The 21,430-nt window shown below is 42.6% G+C and overlaps 1 protein-coding gene across 2 annotated transcripts in view; it reads left to right on the forward strand.

Annotated features, from left to right (window-relative positions):
* KDM5A (lysine demethylase 5A) overlaps window positions 1–21,430 on the forward strand; it is a 96,174-nt gene that overhangs the window by 58,826 nt on the left and 15,918 nt on the right. For both annotated transcript variants that reach the window (XM_048829075.2, XM_048829083.2), the window contains 9 exons: window positions 797–1,152; window positions 1,706–1,844; window positions 2,840–3,019; window positions 3,394–3,549; window positions 7,921–8,472; window positions 9,203–9,346; window positions 13,995–14,154; window positions 14,487–14,707; window positions 17,428–17,838. In XM_048829075.2, the coding sequence (XP_048685032.1) occupies window positions 797–1,152; window positions 1,706–1,844; window positions 2,840–3,019; window positions 3,394–3,549; window positions 7,921–8,472; window positions 9,203–9,346; window positions 13,995–14,154; window positions 14,487–14,707; window positions 17,428–17,838 (2,319 nt within the window). The remainder of the gene's footprint in view (window positions 1–796; window positions 1,153–1,705; window positions 1,845–2,839; window positions 3,020–3,393; window positions 3,550–7,920; window positions 8,473–9,202; window positions 9,347–13,994; window positions 14,155–14,486; window positions 14,708–17,427; window positions 17,839–21,430) is intronic.

The following is a 21,430-nucleotide window of genomic DNA, read 5'->3' on the forward strand; positions in this document are numbered from 1 at the left end:
AATTTGGGGTGTCACATAGCAGAAGCTTGTTGGCTCTCTGAAGATTAGAGGGCTCTGAAACAATGAGATTATTTGCAACTGCAGGTGTTCCTCTTAAGTAGGTGGTGGACATGGGCACTAATGTTACTCATTTTTATGTATTGGATGAAAGGGACAGTGGTCACCCATCCACGCAATTCCACCATCAATGGATTTGCAAAATAAACAAACCTGTTCTTTCCCTCGCCCCCCCACTGTTTTCCACTAGAAACATAGTTTAAGGTTGGAGGAGACTATTAGATCATCAAGTCAGACCTCCTGCGTATCACCAGCCCTTACATTTCACCCAGTCACTCCTGTGCTGAAGCCAATAACTTGTGCTAATGTTTGGCTGAAGCATATCTTCCTTAAAGGCATCCAGTCTTAATATAAAGAGTCCAAGAGATCGAGAATCCACCACTTCCCTTGCTGTTTTGTTACAATGGTAAATCATCCTCATTGTTAAAAATATGTGCCTGATTTCTAACTTTCTAATTTGCTTTTGTCTGACTTCAGCTTCCAGCTATTGGTTCTTATTATGCATTTTTCTACCATCCTGAGTAGGTTAGCAAACACTGGTACGTGTTTAGTTTAGATAATCTGTTGCCTGTAGCTATGAGTGTTGATGGTTTAATAGTCCAGATAGCTCTGAACCTTTACATGACTGGTCATTTTAAGTTGACACAGCTGGTTGACCAGCTAGACAGCTCTTGCTTTGATTCTACTGTGCATATTTGTAGCTGAATGTCTGCCTATGCTTGCTGTACATCTGTTTCAGAACCTTTTGGATGATGTGGAGGAGTTTCACGAGCGTGCTCAAGAAGCCATGATGGATGAGATCCCAGACTCTTCCAAGCTGCAAATGTTGATAGACATGGGCTCTGGCCTCTATGTGGAACTTCCGGAACTGCCCCGGCTAAAGCAAGAGCTGCAGCAGGCACGTTGGCTGGATGAGGTGAGGTTGACTCTCTCGGACCCTCAGAGGGTCACTCTGGATGTGATGAAGAAGCTGATTGACTCAGGTGTGGGGCTGGCACCACATCATGCTGTAGAAAAGGCCATGGCTGAGCTGCAGGAGCTGCTTACAGTGTCCGAGAGATGGGAAGAGAAGGCCAAGGTCTGCCTGCAGGCAAGGTGAGCATTCACTTGGTAGCTATACTGTGTGATAAAAGTCCTCTTTAGTTCGAAGGAGAATGTCCCCTTAAGTGAATATCCTGTCTGTCTTAGGAACGTAGTGATGAGCGGGGCTGTGAAAATCTAGCCAGTTTCTTCACTGTTTGATACTGTCTGTCTCACTAAGTTTTTAAACTGAAGGTAGTGAACTGTTGTAGTAGAGATGATGACTTCTTGGGGTTGGCAGTGGCCCAGGGAGGAGACCTAAGCATTCCCAGAATGACTTTGCTGCTGTTTCTTTACGGTCGTGAGATTGTCACCACCACCAGCTTCCTGTCAAGGTCATAAGATAGAATTTGAGGTCAGTTGCTGATGCAGTGTTCTCTGACCTTAGTGGTGAATAGGCCATCAACTTTCTCATCTCTGCTGGCATTTAGTAGTGAACAGCCCCCTCCAAGACCAGCGCTGTGGTATCTTGCACTAGTGTAGTGATACAGCGGCCCTGCCACCTGACCTCACTTCACTGACACTTTGTTGAGATATAAGGCTGGAATCAGGTTTTTCCTTATGCTAGACCACGACAAAGTATGATGGCCCTGGAAAGCATTGTGAATGAAGCAAAGAACATCCCAGCTTACCTGCCCAATGTATTGGCACTGAGAGAAGCCCTGCAACGAGCTAGAGACTGGACAGCCAAAGTGGAGGCCATTCAGGTAGGGCTAATAGCAGGCAGTGGAATCTGTTGGACTGTGCTCCTTTCTCTTAACGACTCTGTCCTTGAAGGAGGTCAGAGAGGAAGGGAAGCTTATTTGAACTTTTAAACTTGCTTACCTTGTTCTTTCCATGTTTTAACTCTTTGCTCTTCGTTCTGGGCTGCCATCTGTTCCCGCATGGGAAACCTGTTCCTTTCTTTTCCGCTTTCCTATAGGCATCCCACTATGAACCACAAAGGCCATTAGTTTTCTCAATTGCCCCAAATGCATCTCTGTACAAGGCCCTTATTTGGTTTTAATATTGTTTGGTCTACAAATTGCCACAGGAGATGGTATAGCTGTGATGCAAGACTCGGTATATCCTGGTGTCCAAGTCATTGAGCTGACTGTGCAAAGGATTTTTTTAAAATTTTGATTATTCCACATGTATTTAGTGTTTTCATAAGGTGCCAGATTTGACAGCCCTGGAGACTGAAGTCTTCTGTCTACAGAATAGGTACAACATGAGCAACAGAAGTCTAAGTGTCCCTTTGGCACTACCCTACCTATGTGCCTCAGCCTTGGCTAAGAGGGGTCACCTTTAGGGAAGAGAAGGGAGTTGTCTCCATGGTCCATGCAGTTCTTGACCTCTGGGCTGAGACTGCCATTGGTGGTGGTGCTGTGTTTTTGATGCAGTCACATGTTTACTGGGAGGTAGACTGAGAACTATCAACTCATTTCACATGGGCTACTGAGCAACGATCCGCTAGTAACTTTGGGTTATTATTAACCTGGTTGGCTTTGAACAAGCAACTGAGATGAAATGGTGTCTGATTACTAGTTCCCTGAGCCAGCCAGTTCCATCAGAGATTATCCATTAAATGGGAAGTTTATATTACACAGGAATAGCTATCAAAATATTAATCAGATGTGGGGTGGGTTTCAGGGCAAAGTTTGGTCAATGACTAAGTTTAGTGCTGGAGTTCTGTGGTTCAGAGTATTGTGTTCTACCCCAGAACTGTAGCAACTACGCCTATCTGGAGCAGCTGGAGAGCTTGTCTGCAAAAGGCCGTCCGATACCCGTACGTCTTGATGCCTTGCCACAGGTGGAGTCACAGGTAGCAGCAGCCCGTGCCTGGAGGGAACGCACGGCAAGGACTTTCTTGAAGAAGAACTCAAGCTACACCCTGTTACAGGTGAGCAACAGTCAGTTCTATATCAGAGGCGGGAAATTGGCTTTGACGTCCCTCTGCAACCTTGGAAGTGGGCGTATGAGTTATAGGTTACCCTTCCGTATGAAGGTAGGGTCAAACAGAAATTTCAGTTCCACATGAAGGAGGGACATGGTCACGTACAGTCTCCTTTGGGTGAGTTTGTGTACTGAGGGTTTCTGCTATTACTGTTAAGGAGGTGGAGTAGAACTCGTGCTTTGTGGCAAGAAGGAAAAAGAGTTTATTCTATGATGTATAATCATTCCATAGTATATTGTTCTCATCTGTGCTCCAGTGCCTTCTATCGGTTCATCTGACTAGTGTCCTTGGGTTTTACATTGCTTCCTTTGTGTTTACAGGTTCTGAGCCCCCGGAATGATATTGGGATTTATGGTAGTAGTAAGAATAGACGGAAGAGGGTGAAGGAGTTAATGGAGAAGGACAAAGACCTTGATCTGGAATCCCTGAGTGAACTGGAGGATGGTCTGGAGGAAGCCAGGGACACTGCATCTGTGGTAAGGAGCTGTGTAAAAGGGCTGGTGTCTTCTGCAGCTTGGGGGCTTTTGAGAGATCCTGTCTGTATTTTAACCACTACTAGCTCACTTGAATTTAAAGTCCAGCCTGCTAAGTGTTCTTGTCCTTGTGGAAATTTTGAGGACCATTACATGAATCCCACTAAAATGAATATCTTAGTATTAGGCCTGATAAAAGCAGTTCATGTGTTTTAGGGATGTTTTAAACACATTTGGACAGTGGGAGAAGAGGGAAGTACAATTCAGAGAAAATATGTTGGGGTAGAATGGGGGTTTGCTAAGGAAAGCTTCAATTGAACAAGGGTTAATAAATTCACCATTTATGTTGAATGGTGGGGTTCCATTCACCTTTCATGTACATAAACTGAAACCTTTTTGAAATACCTGAAAAGAATGAGCTGCCACCACCCACAAAAAGCAACGTGAAAAAGACGTCATTCGATTTGACCCTGCCATGCGCCAAACTGAACTAAGTTCTACCCAAACAATGTCGCCTTCAGAAACTACAGTTAAAGAAGCAGACCTGTTTAAAGCAAAATGTTGGTGCAAGTAGATGAAGTATTTGAGAAGTTTTTTTTTCCCCCCATTTGGTAGGGATGTGCAGAATTTTCCTCACTAAGGGCTGTATAGCCACTTACCAGTAGATGAGGTCGTCACATTATTGATATAAGGAGACTGTTATGGTTTCTCTCAGATCTTTAATGCAGATGGCAGCCGTTATGTTCTAAAAACCCTCTTACGTATGTATGAAGCTATTCCGTTCTCCTCCCACACAAACTTCAAAAATAGGGTTGAATCACTTGTTGCCTGGTACTAGTCTTTGGGAGGGAGTGGGGAGGGGAGAGGAGAGTTGGTGGGGTATTTTTTTGGTTTGGTTTTTTTCAATTGAGAAAAATGTTATGCAAGACAAATCCATAGTGAGTGGATGATACTAGAAATTAAAGTGAGGGCCCAATAAACATCATCTAGATTTCCTTCCTAAAGGAGTGAGGAAAATTGGCACAGGCTGAGAGCCTGCAGTTATGACGCTTCGTATGCGTGATCATTAAGGCTAAGATTTACTCATGGGTAATTTTAGTGAAAGTCATTGACAGGTCATGGGCAAGAAACAAATTCACAGCCATGTGACCTGTCCATGACTTGTACTATTCCCCAGACTAAATCTTGAGTGTTCTGGGGGTGCAGCTGCTGCTCTGGAAGGAGGGCTCTGGGGCGCCCACTGGTGCTCTGGGGGGGTGGGGGGTGGAGTGGCCCGGGGTTGCCACTGCTGCCGGGGGCGGGGCTGTTGTAGCTGGCCCCGGGGCTGCTCTGGCAGCCCTCGGGTCAGTCGCACCTGCTGGCTGCAGAAGTCATGGAGGTCACAGAATCTGTGGCTCTGTGACACACTCGCAGCCTTTGTGATCATCCATCAAATCTCAAGTTCAGCATGGTTAGACCATGTCTTTACTTGGATGAGAGACACTAAGGAACACCCTGGTGCTATAGGGAAGGATGGTGGTGATTTCAGTAGGTGATGCTCTCGTCTCTGAAAGAAAAGGAGTACTTGTGGCACCTTAGAGACTAACCAATTTATTTGAGCATAAGCTTTCGTGAGCTACAGCTCACTTCATCGGATGCATTCAGTGGAAAATACAGTGAGGAGATTTATATACACACAGAACATGAAAAAATGGGTGTTTATTATGCACACTGTAAGGAGAGTGATCACTTAAGATGAGCTATTACCAGCAGGAGAGTGGGGGGGCGGGGGGGGAAACCCTTTGTAGTGATAATCAAGGTGGGCCATTTCCAGCAGTTAACAAGCACGTCTGAAGAAAAGGAGTACTTGTGGCACCTTAGTGAGCGATAGCTCACGAAAGCTCATGCTCAAATAAATTGGTTAGTCTCTAAGGTGCCACAAGTACTCCTTTTCTTTTTGCGAAGACAGACTAACACGGCTGTTACTCTGAAGCACGTCTGAGGAACACTGGGGGTGGGGGAGGGGATAAACAAGGGGAAATAGTTTTACTTTGTGTAATGACTCAACCACTCCCAGTCTCTATTCAAGCCTAAATTAATTGTATCCAATCTGCAAATTAATTCCAATTCGGCAATCTCTCGTTGGAGTCTGTTTCTGAAGTCTTTTTGTTGAAGAATTGTCACTTTTAGGTCAGAAATCTAGTGACCAGAGAGATTGAAGTGTTCTCCGACTGGTTTATGAATGTTATAATTCTTGACATCTGATTTGTGTCCATTTATTCTTTTACGTAGAGACTGTCCAGTTTGACCAATGTACATGGCAGAGGGGCATTGCTGGCACATGATGGCATATATCACATTGGTAGATGTGCAGGTGAACGAGCCTCTGATTGTGTGGCTGATGTGATTCGGCCCTATGATGGTGTCCCCTGAATAGATATGTGGACACAGTTGGCAACAGGCTTTGTTGCAAGGATAGGTTCCTGGGTTAGTGGTTCTGTTGTGTGGTGTGTGGTTGCTGGTGAGTATTTGCTTCAGGTTGGGGGGCTGTCTGTAGGCAAGGACTGGCCTGTCTCCCAAGATTTGTGAGAGCGATGGGTCGTCCTTCAGGATAGGTTGTAGATCCTTGATGATGCATTGGAGAAGTTTTAGTTGGGGGCTGAAGGTGACAGCTAGTGGCGTTCTGTTATTTTCTTTGTTGGGCCTGTCCTGTAGTAGGTGAGTTCTGGGTACTCTTCTTTAGGTTGGGGGGCTGTCATTACACAAAGTAAAACTATTTCTCTTTGTTTATTTCTCCCACCCCCCCCCCCCCCCCCCACACACACACACACACACAGTTCCTCAGACCTTCTTGTTAACTGCTGGAAATGGCCCACCTTGATTATCACTACAAAGGGTTTTCTCCTCTCCCTCCCCATTCCCCCCCAGTAATAGCTCATCTTAAGTGATCACGCTCCTTACAGTGAAAAGAAAAGGAGTACTTGTGGCACCTTAGAGACTAACCAATTTATTTGAGCATGAGCTTTCGTGAGCTACAGCTCACTTCATCAGATGTTTACCGTGGAAACTGCAGCAGACTTTATATACACACAGAAATCATGAAACAATACCTCCTCCCACCCCACTGTCCTGCTGGTAATAGCTTATCTAAAGTGATCAACAGGTGGGCCATTTCCAGCACAAATCCAGGTTTTCTCACCCTCCACCCCCCCACACAAATTCACTCTCCTGCTGGTGCTAGCCCATCCAAAGTGACAACTCTTTACATAATCAAGTCGGTGTAAATAGCCCGACTTGATTATGTAAAGAGTTGTCACTTTGGATGGGCTAGCACCAGCAGGAGAGTGAATTTGTGTGGGGGGGTGGAGGGTGAGAAAACCTGGATTTGTGCTGGAAATGGCCCACCTGTTGATCACTTTAGATAAGCTATTACCAGCAGGACAGTGGGGTGGGAGGAGGTATTGTTTCATGATTTCTGTGTGTATATAAAGTCTGCTGCAGTTTCCACGGTAAACATCTGATGAAGTGAGCTGTAGCTCACGAAAGCTCATGCTCAAATAAATTGGTTAGTCTCTAAGGTGCCACAAGTACTCCTTTTCTTTTTGCGAATACAGACTAACACGGCTGTTCCTCTGAAACCGCTCCTTACAGTGTGCATGATAAACATCCATTTTTTCATGTTTTGTGTATATAAATCTCCTCACTGTATTTTCCACTGAATGCATCCGATGAAGTGAGCTGTAGCTCACGAAAGCTTATGCTCAAATAAATTGGTTAGTCTCTAAGGTGCCACAAGTACTCCTTTTCTTTTTGCCTAAGAGATGCTGCAGTTCTGCCTTTTGAACACCAGAGGCCACTGGTGCTAGAACGGTGGTATTAGTGCAGCTGGCTGTTCTGGAGCCACAGCAGGCTCTGGTGGGCAAAAGGCAGAACTGCAGCACTTCTGAGGCAAAATGTTTTTTATGAGGGGAAAATCCAAATTCCAGTTTAAGTACATTTTGTCCTCTAATTTCCCCCTGCAATTTAAATTGGAAAATGCGGCATTGCAGTAGTTCTTAGGCCAGTGCTTCACTTGAGAGGTGGCTGCATTTCAGTGGAAAGTGTTGCCTGGTACAGCATGGGTCTCTGTTTAAGTTTGCAGAGTGCTTTGGAAGCTTTTGGGAAGACAGGTACTGTATAAATGTTAAGTGCTGATCATATGTCAGAAAGTAGGGGAATAGTAGGGTTCTGGGGAGGAAATTGTAATTAGAATTGCATTTTCTTCTGGTTTTTGAGTCACTGTGCTTAGGAGATTCTTGATATGTCCTTGCCTTTCAATGTTGTTTACTCTGGTAGCAAAACCTTGTGTCCATTTGCTGTGAAGGGTTATCGGCTATCACTCTCTGTGCTGTGCAGGTGGCTGTATTCAAGGACCGGGAGCAGAAGGAGATCGAAGCCATGCATGCCCTAAGGGCAGCTAACCTGGCTAAGATGACCATGGTGGACCACATAGAGGAAGTCAAGTTCTGCATCTGTCGCAAAACGGCTAGTGGGTTCATGCTACAGTGTGAGCTCTGCAAGGACTGGTTTCATAGCAGCTGTGTGCCCCTCCCCAAAACCAGTTCCCAAAAGAAGGGCTCCAGCTGGCAGGCCAAAGAAGTCAAATTCTTGTGCCCACTCTGCATGCGTTCTCGAAGGCCTCGACTTGAAACCATCTTGTCTCTGCTGGTGTCCCTGCAGAAGCTACCTGTACGGTTGCCTGAGGGGGAGGCATTGCAGTGCCTGACAGAACGTGCCATGAGCTGGCAGGATCGAGCACGGCAGGCTCTGGCCACTGATGAACTGTCCTCTGCTTTGGCCAAGCTTTCTGTTCTCAGCCAGCGCATGGTGGAGCAAGCAGCCAGGGAGAAAACAGAGAAGATAATCAGTGCAGAGCTACAGAAAGCAGCAGCTAACCCTGACCTACAGGTAGGGTGTGCAGGGGTATCATACTCTTTACCTCTTCACTGTGATTTGTCAGTCTTTCTAGGGGCACTTTGGGAAAGAAGCAGTTGTGTTGAGCATTAGATGCGTCAGTCGTTTAGGTCATTGATTTGAATGTAGCTCCCAGGTAATGACAAGAAGTCATCAGTAGGCTTAGGTATTTATAAGACACTTGAGGCATCTAAATGCCAGTACTGTCTGGCAAGTTGAGTGGCCTGTAAGAAATGTTGTTGGCCTCAGTACTGTTCCCAGTAGATAGCTGTCCATAAAGCAGTTGATACCTTTTTGGCAGTTTCAGGGAGGACTACAGATTTTCTACAGCTGCTAAAAGTTTCCTCCATATCAAGACTGGGGCATACTGAGATGATGCAGTGGTGAGAAAGAAGTTTGTGCTACCACTGACCGTGTTCTGACAGTTCTGGATAAAATGAGGAGTCAGTAGGACTGTCAGCCAGTATTTCTCAAAAGGATTGGAGAAGATAAAAAAAATTAATCCTCTGTGGTTTATTCCTTGACATCATCCCAGGTTTTTGCCCAGACCTTAAGATATGGTGACAGTTTTGCCTGGGTTCTGGTATGCATGTACAGACTGTATTTCTGAAAGGAGGGCAACTAGCCTTCGTATAATCATTCTCCCCAGCAGTGATTTTTGCTGCAGCTTCATACTGTATCCATTTGTTTGTTGCTCCATTCATATTTTCCCTTTGTCACTTAGGGTCATCTGACTAGTTTCCAGCAATCTGCTTTTAACCGTGTGATAGGGAGTGTGTCATCATCCCCACGGCAGACGATGGACTATGATGATGAAGAAACAGATTCTGATGAAGACATCAGGGAGACATATGGCTATGATATAAAGGTAATAACGTTGCATGGGTGCTAAGGGCTTTTCTGTATATGGAGTTATTCTGGAATAACTTCATGTGTGAACATTGCCTTTCTGGAATAAGGGTACCTTTTCCAAGTTAGTTTAATCCACTTTTTGGATTTCTATTTGTAGACAAGATGTAAGACATAAGATACATAGTGTGGCCATGTGCCTGTTAGGAGAGGTTTTTGATGGGTTTCATCTGTACATTATAGATTTGGAGTGCTGAACATTTTTGGTCGTAACATTCGTAGTCAAAACTCCATAACGTATTGTGTGACTAGATTTAAAACAACACTTTTCTAGTGCTACTAAATTCTAGATACTTGCACTTCTCAGGGATTTGGAGCCACAAGTAGACTGGAGGAATTGTATTTTATGCTATGCAGATCAGGATGGGAGCCATGTTTTGATTTTGTACCTTTTCACAGATGTTGTATACTTGTCACAGATTAAATTAGTACCCAAAACAGGAGCTCTTCACCAAGCTACAGTGTAGCAGAAAGTGGGATTTGAAAACTCCACGTTCTATAAGAAGTTTTCTGGTGATCCATCTCCTTTGGCATTTCGCTATCCATCTGTTCCCTTCCCCACTTGTGCATGCAGAGGAGGTGGAGCTGTTCACTCCCACCATGTGGAGGAGGTCCGGACTACAGCTCTGGATCTATATGTAAACTAAGCTCCTGGAACTGATTCAGAAACTAAAACTGCACTTATCCATAGGCTTCAGAAATGGTTTTGCTGCAGAAGAATTTTCATGAGAAAACTGCAGAGATTAGTCATACCGCCTTAGGTAGTTAAGTGTGTTTTCAGTGAGACTATATTAAAATGAAAAGTAAAACTGTTCTCGGAGATGCTGCTCACTGTTTTCAGTGAAGAATGTGAAACAGTGTTCTCTTAGTGCAGGTGGTCACCTTAGTGATGCAGCATTGTATTTCCTTCATGAGGCATAATGCTGAGAAAATTTGAGGTTCCATTAGATACTGTAGAGATTACCTTAAAAGGCAATGAAACATCTTGATTTTGAGGGTTTTGTTTTAAAGATAAATTCTATAATTGTTGAAGGGACCTCATTTTTTTCAGTCCTGATCTGCCTCACTTTTTTTAGTTATTACTTTTAGCACTCGTCAGACTCTTCAACTTTTTAAACAACTTACTCTCTATATAATTGCCCGCAGCAGTCAAGAAAAAATGCAACATAATTTTTCTGTAATCCCGTGTGAGATGTCAGTGAGGGAAATTTAGAAATTAGGGGTTGCAGTTAGTTTGGCATTTAATTAAACTGTCATTTAAAAAAAATTCCAAACATTTTAAAGCTTTTCCTTGCACAGTGATGAGGTTTTTCTGAAAGATGTGGAGGTTCACTGGGCTGTAATAAGAAAGGACATGCTGGGAAAGATGGAAATGCTTGTGAGTTTTTTGCAGGGCTGCTGCTTGGATTTTAGGGAATGCAATCTACAGTCATGGGGTTTCAAAATCTATTATTTAATCCTATAATTCTGAAATCTTTGTAGAGTCATAAAATGAGAGATGGAAAGGCCTGTTAAATAATCTGGTACTTCCCCTGGTTAATGCAGGATTATTGCCTTGAAAATGCTTAACTTGTACTGTAACCAGTCTTTGTTCTGCATGCCCCAGGCAATGGGACTGAGACTATTTCATAGCTAGATAAATTTTTTTTTGACAATGAAATTGGCTGAGTTTTCAACTGTAAATCTCCTTAATTTCATAGACTCATAGAAAAGTAGGGCTGGAGACCAGAGGTCATTTAGTGCAACCCCCTGCAGTGAAGCAGGTCCAAGGAAACCTATACTATCCCTGTTCTTAAAAATCTGCAGCGATTGGATTCCACAGCCTCCCTTGGAAACCTATTCCAGTGCATAACTATCTGAATAGTTAGAAAGTTGTGGCACCCAGAACTGGACACAGTGCTCTAGCTGAGGCCTCAGCAGTGCTGAGTAGAAGTGGGACAGTTACCTCTTGTGTCTTACATATGATGCTCCTGTTAACGAAACCCATAATATTAGCTTTTTTAAAGATGCATCACGTTATTGACTTATATTCACTTTGTGATCCACTATAACCACCAGATCCTTTTCTGCAGTACTGCTGCTTAGCTAGTTATTCCACATTTTGTATTTGTACATTTGATTTTTTTCCTTACCAGGTGATTGTCTTTTTTGAATTTCATCTTGTTGATTTCAGATCAATTCTCCAATTTATTAAGGTCATTTTGAACTTTAATCCTGTTCTTCAAACCTCTGTCACCTTGGGGTCATCATTAATTTTATAGGCATACTCTTTACTCCATAATCCTAAATCATTAGTGAAATGTTGAATGGTACTGGACCCATCACAGACCTTTACAGCACCCCTCCAGATACTTCCTCCCAGTTTGATAGCAAATATTGATAACTTCTCTTCGATTACAGTTTTCCACCCAATTGTGGTTCATCCCATAACATCTAGTTTTACACTTTCCCCTGCATCTTTGGTTGTTAACTCCATAAATATTTGATTACTGTAATCATAAGAGGCTCTTAATTATTCTTTTCTGGACTCCCTGCAAGCTTGATAAGGTGGTGTCCAGGACAGGACACAGTATTCCTGATGCGTTTCACCAGATTTGTAGATGAGGGTGGACTCTTGCCTTCAGCTTTTATGGGACCAAAATTGCTTTGACTTGTTTGTCCTGAAATGCAAACTCATATTTGATTTAATCTCCACTGTCACCTCTTTGAGCATTAGTTTTCCAGTTTTCTCTCTCCCATTGAACGTTTCAGAGTTTTTACCCAGATATATTAATGTTTTCCCCAAGCTGAAGGTCACTACTTCTTCCCATATTTCTCACTTCTCTAGGGCTATTTGTATTTTTCTTCCAATGTTCCTGCTTCAACTCTAGAGTTTTCTGCAGGTTGCATTACTGTGTAGCTTACTCCTTCTTAAATGCTTACATGGAATGAAACTCAGTTTTAAGACTAATATTTGAGCTCTTGATCCCCTCTTTTTTCCCCAGCCACTGTGGGCAACACAGTTCTTTGTCACGCAGCACTATAATCTGTGTCCTCTTCAATTCTGTCCTTTCTAGACTCTCACAACCAACGCATATCTAAATCTTGCCACTAATTCCTGCATAACGTCTCTCTAAAATCTGGTTTTTCCTGTGTCCATGCTGCTAACCCTCAGTATATCATGTCTCCGCTTTCTCCTCTTTAGTCTTAATAAATGCCATCCTGCCACCTTAAAATCTGTTAAAAAAGCTATTGTAAATATCATCTTAAATTATTTCTTAGACCATGTCACCCCCTCCTGTTTACATCCTCCTGCCAGTGTTCCCCCTTTTTCACCGCCGCAAGCGCAAACCTATTTTTTCTTCATTTCTAAATTCCTTCATGGCTTCTCTGTGCAGTACCTTTTATCCATTCTCTCATATAGAACTGTACACCTCTGCTCTGCCAAAGATGCCAGCTTTTGTTGTTCACTAGTTGTATTTTCCCACAAGCATCTCCTTGCATAAAGGACGGCATGGGATTTACTCCCTGTTAAAAATCTGCAGTCACTACATTATTCTCTGAATAGCTCCTTAAAATTCACTTATGCCGTGATTCTAATAAAATGCTTGATATTAGCCAGGCAGCTGGTGTTTTGTGACCCCTGCTTATTGCACTGATCATAATTGTCTCATAGTTACCTTGCGCTCCCCACATCTTTGTATCCATTAATTGTTTCTCATCCTCTTTTTAAACTGTAAGCATTTTGGGGCTGAGACCATGGATTTTTGTTTGTGTATATAGAGCCTAGTAGACCGAAGCCCTTAGCTGCTACTGCACAAACTACTAGTGTCTAAGTAGGTAGATAGTAGCTGATTCTCTGTCACCTGTTGCATGTTGGTTTCTTCACACATTATGTGGAGTCATGAATATACTGTTCATGAATGCCTAATGAGCCCCAGTTAAAAGCATGAACAAAACAGTCCACTAATTTGTCATTTAATCTGGAGTCTAACTTTGTACAGAAGATGTTAACTGCAAATAGAAGTCCTTGGTTCCTCACCAATAGGCGTAATGGCCCTAATTTAGCCACCGAATGTTTTTCAAAATCCTGGGCCTCATGACAAGGAAATCATGGCATTTCCAATTTAAAATTTGCCTTAGGAGCCTATTCTGTAATGAATTTCTCTCTGTCCATAGTCAGATGCCAAATTTGACAGTCCTTGCCAGGGACACATCCTGACCTGAAATTCTTCCAGAAGTGTGAAGAGTACATGTACATATGCCTATAAACCCCTTGTTCCTAGACCTCAAAAGCAGGGACCTCCATGGTATATCATTCTGTTGACAGTGGAGTTCACACCTGGGGACTAATCTGTGGGGAAAGTTGGGAAATCACTCATTCTTCCACTGCACTCAACCAGTGTATATGGAACACACTGATCTCTCTAGAGCTGCTGCCATCTCATTACTTAAATAGATACGTTAATTGCACAATACACTGGCACTATCAATTTCTGTGGCAGGGTAGTTCTGAGCAGGTTCTAGAAGCAGTGGGCTTTTGAGGATTCTGTTAGGATCTGCTCCGAAGTAGATAAATTCCAGCTTTAACAGCCTGTGTGTGTGTTTTTCTCACTATGTGACTTCAGGATAACGCCAGTGTGAAATCTTCAAGCAGCCTGGAACCCAACCTGTTCTGTGATGAGGAGATCCCCATCAAATCAGAGGAAGTGGTGACACACATGTGGACAGCTCCCTCATTCTGTGCTGAACATGCATATTCATCTGCTTCCAAAAGCTGTCCTCAAGGTATTGCCTTTTCTATGCATTAGCCATTGAGAGGGGTCTGAGCAGGTGATTTGAAACCCGAGCCAGTGAATGATAATACTAATCACATCAGGTAAGCTCAGAGGTCGTTGTGTTTATATGTGGGAAAGGCAACTAGTGGTCAGCATGTCAGGGAATATACAGTAGAAATATACCAAAATTCTTATTTGCTCATGCTCAATGGTTGTGCCAATGCCCAAAGTTTCTGTTTGAGCCTTCTACACCCTCAGACTGTTACTGAAAAATAATACGCTATTGTCTTGTTTCCGACCACCTTCCTGTCTGACCTATGTGATTTGCCTTCTGTTTGAAAGGTCCTAGCACCCCAAGGAAGCAGCCCCGGAAAAGCCCCTTGGTGCCTCGCAGTTTGGAACCTCCGGTGCTAGAGCTGTCACCTGGTGCCAAATCTCAGCTAGAAGATCTAATGATGATAGGAGATCTGCTGGAGGTATCTTTGGATGAGACCCAACATATTTGGCGGATTTTACAGGCCACGCATCCACCCTGTGAAGACCGATTCCTTCACATCTTGGAGGTATAGACGTGGAAAAAAAAAGTGTAGCATAGAATGAAATTGGGTCAATGTTGTTGTAGTTTGTTTTTGTTTTTTTTTAAATGGAATTTCAGGTGATTTTTCAGTGGATTTTCCCTTGGCATCTTGCATCTTTTTGCAAAGAAATAGCCTCTGATCCAAAAAACCTCAGACCTCACTCATCACTATGTTTAACTTGGTCTAAATAATTAATTAGCTCTTGTAAGTTGTTCCATCATTCTTTTCAGCTCAGCATTCCTTTGAGGTGGACATCTGAGAGCAGGTCTTTTCAGGGACACAGTGTCATCTTCCATAAGCTATAGCAAGAACTCCTGCCTCATTGATTGTGCTTACTGTACAGTAAAAAACATTCACTGCTGTCCAGAAGTTAGTGGAATTGCTTTTATTAAAAAACCTGCCCAAAAAGCTAGGAAATTCCTTACACCAAACCATAAAGTTAAAATTGTAGAGCAAAGCATTCAGAAGTAATGACTGAAGGATTCAGAATCTGAACCAGTTGGAAAGGAGAGTGGGAAGACAATTATTGCAAAATAAGTAACACTTACCCCTACCGTCTAGCTTTGTATCCAGTTATTACAGGTGTGCAATATTTCACTGGTCAGAAAGGAAATTGTGTATATACACGTGCTTGTCCATATTTTAATTTTTTGGGGGGGGGGGAGGGCATGAGGGGGAAAAACCCAGTGCAACTTAAACTCCTGCCCTCATTTGCATATGTATTGCAGAACCAGTTGTTACTTAAGGTGGGAAATACAAAACGGCAAGTGGTGAAGTCTAAAAACAGGTCTCTCTTTCAAGAAGATGTTTTGGTACTCAAAGCGAGGGGGGAAAGAATACAGGATGCAGATCTAGAATTGATTCTAAATTGAACTACATTCTAAGTGCCACAGGTGTCAGCAGTGTCTCTTTAGAACATTGTAAAGGTCTGATTCAGATCAGAGGTAAGGGTTGGTATGGAAAAAATCCCGGCAACCATTGCCACTACAGTTAACATCCTTAGACCCAAGCCCTGTATTTACGTCCAAAGGATTCACAAAATAAACCACCTCCTTTGCACGAGTACCAGAGCCTTGCATCTGCAGTCAAACCATGTGCTAAAACCCTCGTTACATTGACAGAGACTAACTACATACCTCAAATCATTTGTAAAGCAAGATTCTCTTTATTTATTATCAAACTTCCAATTCAGTTATTCAGCCTAAAACAAATTTACTACAAATTTCCATTTAAACCCCCACCCCACAAACTAGAACGTATGCAAACTAAATGAGCATTTTAAGATTTTCCATTTAAAATTAGTCGTTTTGGCCAAAACAAGCTTTCCCAAAGGTTAACCTAAAACTCATCTGCTTTGTAGACAGCTGTAGTCTGCGTCTACCAAACAAATTATTTTGCTTGGAGGTGCAATGACAGCCATTTGCTGGCAGTCAGGCCACTTTTTCAAAATCATTCCACATTAAAGGAATATTAAGGTTACAGAGCAGAGCGCTCAAGTCAGAAAATGATTAAGGAAGCTCTTGGGGGGCACGGACTGTCTTTTTCTGTGTTTGTACAGCACCTAGCTCAATGGGAACTTCATCCATGACAGATTCCTGGGTGCTATGACAATACAAACAGTAATAAATTTGTGGCTGCGTGCAAAACCTTAACTCTGCTCTTTTGTGTGCAGGCATTACACTACAGTCCTATTAGATGACATACTATGTCTTCCTGCAAGAACCATACCTTATTCAGCGTACAAGATAGACATGCTCAGGGAATGAGGCAGCTCTTCAATATTTCTTTCTATCCTCATTGTTCAGTGTGTAACCCCGTTCCTCATTTATTGCATACCATTGAAAACTTGAAGTGAATAAGGAATTCTGTATTTTATAAACTTGTCTGTGGAGCTCATCAATGTGCCTTAAATAATTTTATCCTTCACGTCTACATGAAGTCAAAAATCATTATTATGCCCATTTTACAGATGCAGAAAAGAGGCGGAAAGATTAAGTGACCTGCCTGAGGTCCCTTAGAAAGCCTATAGGTATCCTGAGTTCCAATTCAGTTTAAACACAAGTGCTTGCTTCCTCTCCTAGAAGATGCATAATTTATTCATGCACACTGTGCAACTTCTGGAGTGAATGAGGCAAGGGGCTCTGGAGTGGACCTGAGACCACAATTCACGCAACCCTGATTCATTCTCTGTCCAACATCTGAAATGACTGAGGCTGGCATAGTGAGGAAAAAAACCAGTATGTGATTGTGTAATAAGAGTTTTGGTGAAAATAATTATCACAAGCAAGATCGACCTAGGATCGGGAATAAGCAAGACCAGACCAACACTTAAGGAACAAATTATTTGTCTTGCTACAAATGTCTTTTACAAAAGTCAACGAAGTAGTATAACAAATAATGGAGAATCCTTTCTCGTAGATGGTTTCACTTTTCCATAGGCCATCATTGATTCTTAACTGTTTCTCTTCTTACATAGTTGAATCTGCTTTCATTCATCACTTTACTCTGGCAAGCTGAAAGCTAGGAAGGAGTCTCCTTTGTTCAGACTCTGCCATCCTGCCTGGTGGTCAGGCAGAGTCCTTTCTGCACCCAAAACCTGGGAAATGGGAGGTAAAGGTGGGAAGATGTTTCCAACAGACCATGGGAATGTAGCATGTGGATTTCTCTTGGTGGTTTTTTTTTAATCTCTCCTCCTTTTTATGAAGGATGACAGCCTGGATGAGAAACCATTGAAAATGAGAGCGAGAGATTCTTCTGAGCGGAAACGGAAGCGGAAACTGGAGAGGGTAGAGCAGTTCTTTGGAGAAGTGAAGCAGAAGTCTAAAGAGCTGAAGAAACTAGAGAAACCCAAAAAGAAGAAGCTGAAACTAACCTTGGACAAGACAAAGGAGTTGAATAAACTGGCCAAGAAGCTGGCCAAAGAAGAGGAGCGGAAGAAAAAGCGAGAGAAGGCAGCTGCAGCAAAAGTGGAGTTGGCAAAGGAGAGCACAGAGAAAAAGAGAGAGAAAAAGGTGCTGGATATCCCATCTAAATATGATTGGTCAGGAGCTGAGGAGTCTGATGATGAGAATGCTGTGTGTGCTGCACAGAACTGCCAAAGGCCCTGCAAGGATAAGGTGAGTCCTAGCTTAGTTTTGCCTTAAACAACTGTGGGAGGGTAATGAAAAATCCCTTTTAAGAGTTATTTAAGCAGCAGTGAGCAAAACTTTGAGCAGCAGTGAGGGATGTAGTTAATATGCTACACATATGAAGGCTGGTAGGTGGGTGTGACTTTAGAATACTGAGCAGTCAGGCCAAAGAAGCTCATAGAATATGGCCCAGCCATCTGTTCCAAGCCCGAGCAATTGAATTCTGAGTATCAGCATGCTGCATAGCGACTATGAACTAAACCCAACAGTCTCTATATTGTCTCAAGCTGTTGGAGAGGTAGAATCTGGGAGTAATTCTTCCATCTGAATGGAAAAGTAATGCCACCCACAAGCCTCCTTCTATATCAGTGGTGGGCAGCCCGTGGGATGCACACGGCCCATCAGGGTAATCTGCTGGTGGGCCGCGAGACAGTTTGCTTACATTGGCCGTCCAAAGGCATGGCCGCCCGCAGCTCCCAGTGGCCGTGGTTTGCTGTTCCCAGCCCATGGGAGCTGCGGGAAGTGGCGTGGGCCAAAGGGAGGTGCTGGCCGCCACTTCCCGCAGCTCCCAAAGTTCTATGTCCTTTGTTGCTAATAATATGGAAGACATGCTGACTTGACCCCCAGGGGTCAATTCTGTGTTTTAGCTAGAACTGTTTCCTGCCCCTGGTCTGTTTTCTGAACAAACGTCTAAAATGGACATGCAGTCCTCATAAAAGAAAATTAATTTTCCACAGCTCTTAAATAAAGCCTGTGAGCCATGAGGCTGCGAGTTGAATGAAACCACAGGCTGTACTGCCCCACTTTTCTTGTCCGAGGTGAATCTGCAGCGGTTTGGGAATTGATCAGATTATAGCAAAAGTAACCGATGGAGGTGATCAAACTTATTTTTTTTTAGATAAAATGAATTTTTCACGGGAAAACCCTAATAGAAACTGTCAACTTGTAGTGTAATTCAGTGAGGGGTACAGGACTGCATGAATATCAGGAAGATTTTCCTGATTTTGAGACAGTGTGTTGCGGAGTTAGCCTTTACCACTTCAATCAGGACACTAACTACTTGGAACTCGTAAAAAACTAAACTGAGCAAAACACTAGAAAATATACTGTAGAGAACAATCCTCTGCTGCTGGGATCTAGTTCTTTCCCATCTATCTTATAAATGATATTGCAGAATATAGTACATTTTGACTGGAATGAGGTTCCTAGTAGAGGAGTAGTGTCTCTGAATTTACATTCTGATAAAGTACATATTCATTTAAAAAGATCAACTTGATATATGCTATGCTAACAAGCAAATTCTCAGCATTATGTGTAACATTCTAAAACTAGTCAGAACATTCCTTAGAATTATTTTCTGTGGGATAGACAGGCATGTTTTTGTATATGTATGTATACAAAATAAAACTTAAATGCTCTAGCCCTATGAATAAAAGGTGACCAACACTGGAATATAATTGCTTACTCCTGGGGGAGTTCTGCGTTACTGCCCTTGTGCAGAATTCATGTCTCCCCGCAGATTTCTTTGCTTTCCTGCAGAAAAATGACCTCTGACGGGGGAGCAAAGGGAAGCCACAAGAGCAGTCATGCGCTCCCTGGCAGCACAGACAGGTCGGTTCAGGTGCCCAGAGCAGCCAGTAGATACGTAAATCACCAGTGGGGTGTGTGAGGGGGTGGGCAGTTGTGAGTGTGTGTGTGTGAGAGAGAGAGAAACATTCTGTCCCTCTCACTCACTATTGCAGCATGGCTCGCATGGAGGGGCGGGGCTTCAGGGTATGTCTGAGGAGGTAGGCATGGCACAGGCTGTCTTCTCAGGCAGAGCAGAATGTAGCAGCCTGCCTACTTAGTGAATTGTTCCCATTGTCTTTGTGAATTCCCCCGGGAGTATAAAACATTTGTAAAAGTTTTAAGGCTCCTTTACATTGCCAGAGTCGTGTAAAGGACAGTACGGCCTTATAAATGCTTATGGTGCTTTAGTGATTAGAACTGGTCTATATTTTTGGACAGAAAAAAATTCTTATCAAAATGTGCTACTTACTTTTCTGGAGATGGTCATTTGCCAATATAAATTGTGAGTTTGATTCCCCAGCCCTCATTTGCTCTCCAGTTGCCTATGATGTAACACTGAGCATGTGGCTGCACATATTCGTTGACTAATAACTAGAAATAGAGTCAAACCTAGCTACATTACTATTAGGCAAGAGGGTTTGGGGATTTCCTCCAATGCTCCCCACTCCCATTCTCAATCCACTGTATTGTAGTTCAAATACATTACCTAAATTGAAACCAGCGTGATTATATTGCATTATTTTGACAAATAAAATATGCAGAATTTTTAATTTTTTGGCGCAGAATTCCCCCAGGAGTAAATTCCTGGAACTGCAGGCATTAATGCCTGCAATCAGTCACTTTTTCAACTGATACAGATACAGTTTGATTATAAATTAAAGTAAAACCTTCAGTTAGTTTTGATCATTAATTGTTGCTTTGCTTCAAAAATGTTAGTTTGTTGTTTTCCAGTATAATTTGAGTTCAGTTTCTTGTGGTCCTGTAAGCTGATAGCAGAGCTCCAACAGCTAATGGCTTTCATAAATGTTCCAGTAAATTGTTTTTTATTAATACGGCAGTTTCTTAATCATCTGATTCCAGTTTCTTCTTATCACATTCAAATTAAAATATGCTTTTACTCAGAAAATGATTGACCTGCTGGTGCCTTTGGGCTTTTAAGAGTTTTAATTTACTTTTGTTTCTCTTGAACAGCTTTTGTTTTGTTCTACAGCAAATTCATCTGAAAGTTGAGGGTATTTTTCCCTTAAATGTTTAGCAACATCAGAGTTGTGAGTAATTCAGCTAACTTTGTCAGCCACTTGCTACCAGCTCAGTAGTTTTGGACTCTTACATGGCCTAAGATTATTGGAGGCGGTAGTGCAACTAAGGTCATATGGCCCTGACTTGGCCAAATGCAATAATCAGGTTCCTTTGTTTTCTGAGATTTTGCTGCTGCAGAATCCACACACCGCTTCAGAATTTGGCTGCAGAATCTAAACTTTCATTTAAGAGTTTAGTCTTTATGGTTGCCAAAATCACCTTTCAAATACAACATTGCAGAGATTTACATTATTCCTTTTTGTATTTAATTGAATAAAAATGTCTATTTTGGCATTTACATGAAGATGCTGCAAAAAATTCAGTGTGCTGCAGAAATTGAGGGCTTTGCGGTAGAATTTAGGGTCAGTGTGCTGAAAGACCTCAGGAGGCCGTGAAAGTATATATCCACTTCTAACAGACTTCATGTGCTATTGCAGCTTTCTACATGAATTAGGTGTTGGAGGAGGAAAAACATAAGTTTTAAAGAATAAAGGAAGGATTTAAGGCAAAATTAAAGAAGTGATTTGGTAGCTGAGGAGAGGCAGGGAAGAATTTCAGCTAAATAGGATAGCACCAGTGAATGAGTTCCCTAATTGTGGAGTGTAATTGAGGAAGGTCAGAAAGTCCAGAGTGAGAAAGTAGGCAGATAAATAGATCTGAACTCAGTTAGGGTAGACTAACTTCAGGAAATGTTTGGAATACTAAAGAGCAG

Source organism: Caretta caretta, chromosome 1, assembly GCF_965140235.1.
Source record: "Caretta caretta isolate rCarCar2 chromosome 1, rCarCar1.hap1, whole genome shotgun sequence".
Classification (NCBI taxonomy): domain Eukaryota; kingdom Metazoa; phylum Chordata; order Testudines; family Cheloniidae; genus Caretta; species Caretta caretta.